This window comes from Scyliorhinus canicula, chromosome 3, assembly GCF_902713615.1.
Source record: "Scyliorhinus canicula chromosome 3, sScyCan1.1, whole genome shotgun sequence".
Lineage (NCBI taxonomy): Eukaryota > Metazoa > Chordata > Chondrichthyes > Carcharhiniformes > Scyliorhinidae > Scyliorhinus > Scyliorhinus canicula.
This window is the reverse complement of record NC_052148.1, coordinates 169130355-169142354: the sequence shown is the minus strand read 5'-3', so window position 1 is coordinate 169142354 and position 12000 is coordinate 169130355. Positions and strand designations below refer to the sequence as shown.

At 52.1% G+C, this 12000-nt stretch overlaps 1 protein-coding gene across 1 annotated transcript in view; it reads left to right on the top strand.

The window, feature by feature from the left end:
* Positions 1-8503, top strand: part of zgc:158260 (uncharacterized protein LOC571389 homolog) — a 41415-nt gene extending 32912 nt beyond the window's left edge. The window contains exon 8 of the mRNA XM_038793042.1: positions 8224-8503. Coding sequence (XP_038648970.1) covers positions 8224-8286 — 63 coding nt within the window. The 3' untranslated portion in view covers positions 8287-8503. The remainder of the gene's footprint in view (positions 1-8223) is intronic.
* The last annotated feature ends 3497 nt before the right edge of the window (positions 8504-12000 follow it).

Here is a 12000-nt window from a genome sequence, read left to right as displayed (position 1 = left end):
GGATGCTGTGTACCGCCTAACTCTGAAGCTTTGCTGCCCCCCCACCACCCCCAGGAGAAGACCGCCCACAACCACAGGCAGCGTGCGAGAACTGGAGGGGGTTCACCTGTACTGCACCCCCTCACATTACAAAGCAGAGGGCACTGGACCTCGTTGGCGGAGCCGGGGTCTGGGAGGTGCCCCTTGCCAGATCGGTGGTGCACTAACAAGTGAGACTCCCCTGCCTGGCTACACCTCCTCCCCCCATTTCCCCACACACTACACCCCCTCACCCCATCCTCTCCCAGTACACCCCTTCCCCCAGTACACCCCCTCCCCCAGTACACCCCCTCCCCCAGTACACCCCCTCCCCCAGTACACCCCCTCCCGTATCCTCCCCCCACTACACCCCCTCCCCCCATCCACCCCAATACACCCCCTCCCCCCATCCTCCCCAATACACCCCCTCATCCCATCCTCTCCCCGTATACCCCTTCCCCGCTCTTCCCCCAGTCCACTCTCTCCCCCATTGCCCCCAGTACACCACCCTCTCCACATTCCCCCAGTACAACCCCTCCCCCATTCCCCCCCAGTACACCGCCTCACCCCATTCCCCTGCCTGGCGACACCCCCTCACCACACCCCCACTACACCCCGTCACCCTAGTTCACGTGTGTAAGGATACATGCTGTATTGTGTGTTCCAGGACCTGCCGCCAATCGGCCCGGACCGTCTGGCGTTTCTTGCCCTCAACAAGTGCCAGGTCCATGCCTCCAGGGACGCACGCCATGGCGGGGAGGGCAGACAGCAAGGAAGGCCTTCTCAGTCACTGGGACACAGGAATCGGATGCACAGAGGACTGAGATCCAGGACAGCGAGAGCCCCAAAATGGAGACGATGGACACTGATGCGCACGACAGTCTGGACAGTGACGTACAGAGGACATTGAGCCAGGACAGTGACACACACATGATGGACAGACCGGACAGTGCCCCTCAGATGGGTGTGACAGAAAGAACACCGGCCCCGGGCTCCACGCAGGAGTCCCCAGACTTTGGGTCCGATGACGACCTAGACTTGGTGTCACTGCTGTCACCCCACCATCGCAGATACACTCACCTCGGTTGGGCATTTTAGTGATGAGGCTTCTGGGACACTGACTGGTGAGCACCACACAGCCGTAGCGGTACAGCAGGTGGAGGTAGGAGCAGCCGAGGGGCTGGACAGTCAGAGGGCAGCCCGGCCCCAGCAACCAGCTGCCTCCCAGACGGGTCGCGGGTTCCTGGACGTTCCAGTCCCACCCATAGAACCGATGCAGTTAGAAACCCAGAGACTAGACAACGGGATGACGGCCAGCTTCCAGCAACTGCAGACGCAGGTCCAGGAGCAGGGAGTGGTGCTGGTCATGACTGCCACCCAGGCCAACACCACACGGGTGGTGTCCGCGGTGGATGCAATGGGTGCAACGGTTTTGGCCATGGGTCAGGTTATGCAAGCCGTGGAGCTTCATGCGCACGGGTCATCCATGGCCCAGGACAGGGCTGCCCTCTCACAGGCAGCAATGTGCCAGAGCCAGCTGGTCATTTCAGCCGCGCTCCGCAGTTTGGCCGAGTCTCAGCAGGCCATCGCTGAGAGCATCGGCAGCATTGCCCAGGCGATGGCTCAGTCCCAGCAGGGCCATGGCTCAGTCCCAGCAGGCCATCGCTGAGAGCATCGGCAGCATTGCCCAGGCGATGGCTCAGTCCCAGCAGGCCATTGCTGAGAGCATCGGCGGCCTCGCCCAGGCGATGGCTCAATCCCAGCAGGCCATCGCTGAGAGCATTGGCGGCCTCGCCCAGGCGATGGCTCAGTCCCAGCAGGCCATTGCTGAGAGCATCGGCAGCCTCGCCCAGGCCATGGCCCAGTCCCAGCAGGCCATCGCTAAGAGCATCGGCAGCATTGCCCAGGCGATGGCTCAGTCCCAGCAGGGCCATGGCTCAGTCCCAGCAGGCCATCGCTGAGAGCATCGGCAGCATTGCCCAGGCGATGGCTCAGTCCCAGCAGGCCATTGCTGAGAGCATCGGCGGCCTCGCCCAGGCGATGGCTCAATCCCAGCAGGCCATCGCTGAGAGCATTGGCGGCCTCGCCCAGGCGATGGCTCAGTCCCAGCAGGCCATTGCTGAGAGCATCGGCAGCCTCGCCCAGGCCATGGCCCAGTCCCAGCAGGCCATCGCTAAGAGCATCGGCAGCATTGCCCAGGCGATGGCTCAGTCCCAGCAGGCCATGGCTCAGTCCCAGCAGGCCATCGCTGAGAGCATCGGCGGCCTCGCCCAGATGCTGGATGGCATCGTACAAGCACAGAGGGAGGTTGCGCAGTCCCAGACAGGGATGGCCCATTCCCTAAACTCCATCGCTGCTAACATTCAGACCCTGGTCGATACCGCAGCGGGCCTCCAGGACTGGCAGCGCCAGGTGTCCGGGGTGCCTCGGGGCTTGTCTCCGCTCACACCCCCATCCTATAGAGAGGCCCGGGGGCCACCGGGCACCCCGAGGGAGGAGGAGGTTCTGGGGCCCGCCCCGGTGACTCCTGCAAGGGAGGTCCCGGAACACCACGGATCCTCGGACTCCCACCATTCCATCCCTGGTGCATCTGGTGGGCAGTAGGCAGAACAGGGTGCCACCAAGCCATCCAGCATGGAGCAGCCTGGCCCATCCAAGCTTGGCCGCCCCAGGAAATACGCGCCAACGGGGAGCCAAGTCGCAGGGCAGGAGTCTCAGCAATCCGCCTCCACTCCTGCTGTACTGTCTGGGGAAACACCGAGACGTAGTGGTTGGGCCTGTAAGGCCAAGGCAATTGACAGCTAGTAAGTTGGCACGGGTGCAGGGCACAGTATAGTTATAGGGGCTAGGGCACTTGTATGTTACCGTTACAATTAAACTCACTGTTACACCAATGCAAGATGCCTCTGTCCTATGTCCGGTGGCCGCGGGGTCATGAAGGGTACTGATTGGCACTGTGTTCGAAGGTTGGTGGAACGGGGAGCCCCGATGGGTGTAAATATTCCCCCCGCCATACTCGGCACCCTGCCGCCAGCCACCCAACATGTCCATGTGATGGAGTAACCATAACGCGTACATGGAGGGTGTAGCTGACGCTAACGATTTGGAGCTCACAGCTCACCGCAGAGCGGGTTGTCATCATTCACCATGGCATTGAACACACCCGCTTCCACAGGCAATCGTGTGAGACCAGGCCATTGTGCCGCAGTTGGAGGGTACTGTGCATGTGGTGGTGTGGGATGTAAGGTAGTCGGGTGGTGTGGGAGGAGGGGGTGCTGGGTGGTGAGGTGGGGTGGCACGGTTTTGCCAGTGCCCCTGCTCAGAGAGACCTTACCCCTTTTGTTGGTGAAACGTGCGGCAATTAACGCCTTGCGTGCTCGTTGGCCAAGTCGGTGGCGTCGTGCAGCCTCCTGTCCATAACCCGCCCCCATATCATGTCTGTTCCCCCCTCGTCCCCACCTTCCTCATCCGGAGAGGCTTCCCCTCCCACGGGCTCCCCCTCTGCCCCCTCCACTTCCTCCTCCAACACATTGCCCCTCTGCTGGGCACTATTGTGGAGCACGCAGCAGACAACAACGATGCAGCCGACCCTCTCCGAATGATACTGGAGGGCCCCTCCATAGCGGTCCAGGCACCTGAAGCACCTCTCGATCACACCCCTGGTTGCTGCATGGGCCTCATTGCATCGGGTCTCCGCTTCGGTCTGTGGCCTCCGTATAGGCGTCATCAGCCATGACCGCAATGAGTAACCCTTGTCGCCCAGCAACCAGCCCCGCAGCCAGGGGGAACGTTCCTCGAACATGGCGGGGATGAATGATTGTGCGCAGACGTGCATGAACTTCATGCGGTGGTCACAGACCACCGGACTGTTCATGGAGTAGGACCCCTTCCTGTTCATGAACACGTCCCTGTTCTCCACTGGTGGCCGCATGGCGACGTGCACCCCATCGATCGCCCCCTATACCATGAATATCCTAGCCACGGCTGCGAACCCCGCTGCCCGGGCATTCTGGTGGACCCGGTCCACTGGGAACTGTATGTACCGGTCCGCGATGTCATACAGGGCGTCAGTCACTGCACAGATGCACCTATGCACTGATGTCTGGGAGATACCGGACAGGCCCCCACTCGGTGACTGGAACGACCCCGTCGCATAGACGTTCAGATCCACCGTGGCCTTGATGGCCACTGGGATAGCATGTCCTCCCCCAGTGCCACGCGGTACCAAGGGTGTTATCAGGTGGCAGATATGTGCAACTGTTTCCCGACTCATCCTGAGTCTCCTACATGCCCTGTCCGGCAGGACCTCGAACGACATGCGGTGCTGGTGACCTCATCAGGCACATCTGCCGCCTTGGCACCACCACCACCTGCTCCTCTCCCTGCTTCCCTTGCTCCTCAGCTACATTGATATCGTCATCCTGTGCATCGCCCTCGTTGTTCTGGTCGTCGTCCGCCTCCAGCAACTCTTGCACCTGTCGGGCGGGCGGCCCAGCAGCCTGAGCGGCTGCCCTCGGCAGCCCGTCCTTCTGCTGCAGCCGCCGCTGCCGCAGTCGCTCTGAGCCACCTGTGCCGACGCTGCCACAGGGCCACATGCAGGGCAGCAGCCCCCGCCACGGCGGCCAACATCGCTGGCTGATGCCCAAACATTATAATCTGCAGGGGGTGGGGGGTATGCAACATGTTTAGGGATGGCGCATGGCCCCCTCTACATCCATGTGCCATGGGCTATATGTCCGACCCAATTTGCTGATTCCGATAAGCTACGCATGCACCCAGGCCCCTACCCACACCCTCCATACTCCGCCCACTATTGCCCGTCCCTCCTGATAGCGCCATCGTTGGATGGCTATGCCCTCACTGGGGGCTGCCATGGGTGCGGACCCATCACTTCCTGTCGATGGTTGCCGGCTGCGGGGGGTCTGCCCCTGGGGGGTCCTGCACCCATGGGCATGGCCTGGGGCCGTGCAGGCAGACAGCACCCGGGGACAGTCCCCATCAGCCTAGCCACCGTACTGGCGGCGGTGGCTCTGGCAAAGCCCTCCCTTGCAGGTCGGCTGGCATGTCGTCCCTACGTTACCCCCCCGAACATGGAGGACCCCTATCTAACCCCCCTTCGCCCCCCCGAACATGGAGGCCCTGCCCAACCAACATAGAGGCCCAGCCCCCCCTCGAACATAGAGGCCCCGCCCCGCCAACGTAGAGGCCCGGCCCTCCCCCTCCCGAACATGGAGGCCCCGCCCCAGAAGACAGAGGCCCCCTACCCAACCCCCGCCCCGAACATGGAGGCCTCCCCGCCCCCTCGCGCGCAGCTCCGTCCGTCTCCGCCCTGAGAGTCTCAAAAGCGCAATACGCCGGCCGCATATTTATTTGCAGGTGTGAACGGCGCCTTCGTGACCCCAGGTCACGCCGTCGGGACTTCGGCCCATCCAGGCCGCAAAATGCATGGGATCCCGGAGAATCGCGGGACTTGCCCCCTCAGCCGATTCTCCGGGTGGCACGCCGCCGTTCATGATGACATCGTACACGCCGGTCGGGAGAATGGCGGAACAGCGTTGGACCGGCGTCGCGTAGAAAATTGGCAATCTCTGACCCGGCGCGGTTTGAGAGAATCCTGCCCGAGATCTCTGAAAGCAGAAAATGCAATCCATTTTCCACAGGTCTGTAACATTCAAACTCTCTGTCTCAGGGGCTGGAAAGTTTAAACTGAGAATACTCCTTAAAGAGCAGCCAGAGTTCCTGTGCAGAGTTCAGACAAAGGGGATAAAAACTGTGTTTACTCAGGAAGGCAGCTGTAGTAATTTCACAGGGAGATAAAAGCTACACCTGGTGGTCAAAGAGCAGGCATGCACTGATCTGAACATCCCTTGTATGGCACCAACTGGTGGCCGGCTTTGGGAATTGCACTGACCTGAAAACCCTGCATCTATCCGGTGGCGGAAAGACGGATCTGTGCCACACTGAATTCCTTGAGCAATTCTATTCCCAGAGGCCGCAACCACAGCAGTGAAGGCTCGCATCAAGCTTTTCCCTTTAATCTCCTTTTTTAACTCTCTCCTACCCTTACTTTGTCTGTCTTGGGTTTGTTTGGGTGGAGATTGGGACGGGGTTTTTGGATTCGGTAGATTGGAGGCCATTATCCTGTTATTCAACTTTTCCTCTTATTATTAATAAACAATTTGCTAATGTTCTAATGATCAATCTGGTGTATGTAACTCATTGGAGCAGTTAAGGGTTAAAGACCTTCGGAAAGCACAACTTATTGGTTAATTCACTTATGTTGAGATTCTGGGGTCTTGGGGCTGGAATTGACCGTGCCCTCTCTCAGGGTGTTGCAACAAAGTGACAACATCAACTGTCTCCAAGATCAAGGCATGACCAACTCATCCTTACCAGACGGACTGCCAAGGCCAAGTTTCCCCAACGCTGAAGACTCTGACCCGCCCGACTCCCGCGAGTTCCGAGACCCTTTCCTTAAACTCCTTGAGAGCCCTCAGCTGTGGTTGACCCCTATCCGGCCTTCTCTCATTCTGCTTGGTTTTGCCGGCATTTACCTTGTTCCAAGAAGAGAATTCTTGAGAGGTTTTGAATGTTATATCGGCTGGAGCATCGCATTTTTAAACATTCCTTATTCTCTCCTTGTATGGAAGCCTACTTCAGTGTCATCACTGGTGCAAATTGGGCCAAAGGTTGTGGACTAGCTTCCTCCAGAGCGTAGAACACACCCACATGCAAGGGAAAGCTCAGGTATGCATGAAAGGCTGTCCATTCCCTCTGCGCCTACACCGGAGGCAAAGTTTGGGTGCACTGAAGTGGGACTGTGAAGCGGACATGCTGTTGTCCATGGTTCTTGGACTCTAAAATTTTGGAGCCTTTGAGAATTTTGCAACCATGGATGGCCACCCTGGTGGATGAATAATGTCGCTCATCTGCTTGTGGCACTGGGTTGCTGACCTTCTGTGCTCCCCTGGGCACTGACAGCACAGCCACCTGCGTCCAAGCTGGGCTTGTTTCTCTGCTGGGCCTCCTCCTCGCATCAACTGGGTAGAATTCATTCCTCACTAAACGTAGGTGTTTGACTCTCACCTCCCCCCTCGTGACATCTCCACAAAGGCTAGTGCTGACAGTAAGGATGCTGGGGCTTATTAAATATGGTGCCTGGATAGAACAGCAGGATGTGAACCTTTAGGCTTTCCCCACAACAGAATATGGCGCAAAACATACAGTTGCATAATTAATTAGGTCAGCGGCAGTTTCCCACTGGCCCTGCACCAGCAATCTGCCCCCCGCAAACCGGCATCCGCCATGGGACTTAGTCCCAAATGGGAGAATTCTGCCCTTTGAATGGATTTTATGAATGTGAGGTTTCTTTTGCAAAATGAAGTGTGTCAGAGGGAGTGCTGTATTAGATTGTTGGAAGTTTTGTTTTACATCTTCGCATGGCTCCTGCGATCTGCCCATGGTGGATACTGAATGAGTGGCTACAGAGGTGCCCTGGAAGATAAGAGAGGACATGAACAGTGTGTGGGGAGGATAAGGCCTAGAAGGTATAACAATTTTGATGAAGTCCCGGAGAATTGAGACAGGACCTCAGCAGTTGCCTGTGCCCGTGGCCACCTACACTCTGCTTTCAGGGTTGGTGGGCATTTAACACTACAGATATTTTATGTATGTATCACATAAGTATTATTGGCAATAAGTACATTAAAATAGAACAAGTATAATTTCTGCACCTGTGACTAATGTATCGTTATCAAATATGTGAAGCATTTATCCATTCTCTCTTGAAGGATATAAACCAAAATGCTCTGCTCTCTAGTACTGTTACATTGGTCCACATTGGCCTCTGAGCCTCAAACAAAACTGAATGTTTGGGAAATAATAGAAGTGGTATTTATGCCTGTAGTTTGCAAATCCATTTAAACATTTGCAAAAGTATATTTTAAGAAAGATGCAACAGCAAAATAGGTTAAGTGACGATCACTTCCAATAGGTGACATTTGGAATAGTTAGTGTCATTGTCATGAGAAATTTGGTATCATTAATATTTGAATGCAGTCTCTCAAAGAAAGGATAACCTTGAAAGCCACGTGAAACTAGGAAGATGGACAGATTTGAAAAATAGATGTGTTATGTAAATTATGTGGTTTAACTGTTGTATTTGTATTCACCGTGATTAATACATTATGGTTTTACAAATTTCAGTTTCTGGAGAAAATTTTTGCGGCAGTTAAAGAAAATCCAATGGATAATTACAAGAACAAATGAAGAACTTCTTGAATGCCAATGTTTGCGACTGTCAATTACCAAGTAATATCAACTGTATCATTTTATCACTATGTGATTATGGTTCCTCATTTAGTTTACAGTTTGCACAATATCTAAAATATATTTGCGCTCCTTCAAGAATTTTCAAACAATGTGTCAAGTAATTATGTGAACGATACACATAATTGAATCCAATAAATGGATGAGTTCTCAGATATGTTGCCTAAACTGTGCCTGCTGATTTTCTGATTACATATAGTGCAAATTTAAGGAACACTTTCATCCATTAAAAGGGCCAAATTATCACATTTTATTATTAAACCCAAAACAAAGGTGGAGCCTTTATCAACTGCCAGAATTTTCACAAGGCAAAGTATGTCCTAGATGTCAGTCATTACTGCAAATCTCTTGACTCTCTGACGTAAATCGGCCGAGATTATTACAATTCAGAACGCATTTCATTGTCTATCCGTTCATTATAGAACATAGAACATAGAACATAGAACAGTACAGCACAGAACAGGCCCTTCGGCCCTCAATGTTGTGCCGAGCCATGATCACCCCACTTAAACCCACGTAACCCCGTAACCCAACAATCCCCCCCATTAACCTTACACTACGGGCAATTTAGCATGGCCAATCCACCTAACCCGCACATCTTTGGACTGTGGGAGGAAACCGGAGCACCCGGAGGAAACCCACGCACACACGGGGAGGACGTGCAGACTCCACACAGACAGTGACCCAGCCGGGAATCGAACCTGGGACCCTGGAGCTGTGAAGCATTGATGCTAACCACCATGCTACCGTGAGGCCCCAAATTATCTTTCCATTGTGACAGATGACGAAAATCCCTGCACGCTTACTTAACATCATATTTGCAGATTCTAACTGACAAATTCATGGAACTGAGTATTTATGTTTTTTTTTGTTTATAAATTTAGAGTACCCAATTAAGAGGCAATTTAGTGTGCCGAATCCACCTAAACTGCACATCTGTGGGTTGTGGGGGTGAAACCCCTGCAAACACAGGGAGAATGTGAAAACTCCACATGGACAATGTCCCAGGCCAGGATCGAACCTGGGACCTCAGTGCCGCAGTCCCAGTGCTAACCACTGCGCCACATGCTGCCCTTGACACTCTGACATTAATATCATTGTTAGCAGCCATCATTTTGTTTTATTCACTCATAGGATGTCAGCAACGCTGGCTGGGCCATTTATTGCCCATTCCTGAGGGCAATTAAGAGTCAACCATATTACTGTGGATCTGGAGTTACATGCAGGCGAATTAGGTAAGGACGACAGATTTCCTTCCCTAAAGGTCATTGGTGAACTAGATGGGTTTTTACGGCAATTGACAATGATTTCATGGTCATCATTAGACTTTTAATTCCAGATTTTTATTGAATTCAAATTTCACCATCTACCATGGTGGGATTGCAACCGGGGTCCCCACACCATTATCCTGGGTCACTGGTTTAATAGTCCAGCAACACTACCACTACACCACTGCCATCCGCTCGTGCACACCACACCGTCAGGGCAGGAAACCTTCCAAAAGTGACTGCCCAATTCCTTCCAGCCACTATCAGTCAATGAGGATTTAAGCATTATGTCTCGATTCAATAGTGCCGAAATACTGAGCAACTAATTGTGGAACATAGTAAAAGCTATGTAAGCCAAGAAAAGACATAATAGAAACGTGCACACGAATAAGAAAAAAGGTTAAAAGATGAACAGAGCTCATCTTGCGGAAATGCAGCTGTTCCCATGCTCACATCACGTTACACCCCCCCCCCCCCCCCCCCCCCCTAATTCCTGGACTGCCAACTCTAACTCCCACCGATCACCCGATGATCAGATCCAGCTACCACACCCAAATGCCACTGACATCCTCACCCACTCACCTAGCTATAATGATATGTATACATGTAGATAACTAAAGGGTTAATTATAACATCTAAATGTAACACTACCACTAGAGTGCACCACTAGATCCCACTATAAGTATCAGCTCCCAGAAGATCTTGGTCTCTTTCAACCCAGGAGTGACAAGACAGCAGTAGTGCATGATAGATAGATCACAGCATAGTTAGCACGTGTAGTTTTGAATCAGTTAATGCATTAATATTTAATTACTTGATTACTAGTGATAGTTCTGTAGAGTGTCGAACTCAATTATAATTAATTGTTATTTAATAAATTAGTTTGCTTTAAGTTGAAGACTCGTGGTTTCTTCAGGATCACACCATCAAACCTTCTGAATATACAGCAACTAATAACGATACATATTACTGAACCCAGTAATATAACACTAGCTACCCACCTCAGCTGCCTACCCACCTCATCCACCTACCTATTCTATCACTCACCTATTCACTCATTCACCCACTCACTCATACACTCACCCACACTCATTCATTGAAAGACTTGAGACCTTTAAAAACTTACCTGTACACAGCAGTTACTGTTGTAACAAGGGAACGTGCTCCTTCCTGTCGCTCTCCTACACTCACTGGACTTACCCTGCAGTGCCTGCGCTGCCTATTGATGCTTCAGTTGGGATCAGAGGATCCTGGAAGAAGTGGATGGCTCTTCCTGTTTGAAAAGCCCTTCATAGTAATGTACCTCGCATTGCTGCTGATTGGAAGGGTTAGGCCTATATCTTCACTCTTTTTCGAGAACAGAATGGATCTGTTCTTTATTTACAGAATTCTCTGCTTGCTGCAACTTATTCAGCCTCGCTTGTCCCTCTGCTGTGTCCAAATAACATCTCGTCCATAGCTTCCCTATTTTTTTCTAATTACTGGATTTGCACACTAATTGCTCATGCTGCAGAAATTTCAGACAAATGATTAACAGCATAAATACATTTATAAATGACTTGGTAATTGCTATTGCAATGCCTATTAACCTCTCGGGACTAGAAAGGGAACAATTTAAACTGTTCAATCTCATTGATGTGAGGAGTAAATAGTCATTAGTTTTAAAAATGTAAAATTTTAACTTTTCATTTTACTTTTCCTTTCTGTCTTTTTTCAATTACTTACTCCAATTTTGTTTTCCCTCTCATTGTTTCTCCTATCCATGATTGGACTCCAATCTTTACTGTCATCCCCGACTGATATTGCTTTTTCAATCCTTAAATCTCACAGGTTAAGGAGAAACACTGTTGGTTCTACCATTCATGAAGAACCCAGATGCCTTGTTCCTCTCATCACACCATTATTAGTTCACACTCCCATCATGCTGTGGTGTTTTCAAGCTGAGCTGAAGAGTGCAGGAAGAAGTCTAACTTAAGAGGGCACACCATGAGATGCCCTGCTCTTGTAAGCTCTTACCCAGTGTTGTTTCCTGCCTTCTGTACTGGCGACATCTAAGTTTGCATATTGGCACTATAATCAACATAATATAATATAATCTTTATTAGTGTCACAGGTAGGCTTACATTAACACTGCATGAACTTACTGTGAAATGCACCTAGTCACCACACTCCAGCGCCTGTTCGGGTACACTGAGGGAGAATTCAGAATGTCTAATTTACCTAACCTGTAGCCACCTGGGTTGGCCACTTCCCGATTCCAAAATGGAGACCCACAAAGAATACAGGGAAAATTGGCCAGGTACAAGAAAACAAGCAGGTGCAAGGTTTCCTGTGTATTAAGACTTGCAGAACCCAGACAGAACCGAAACCAGTAGCCATCTACATA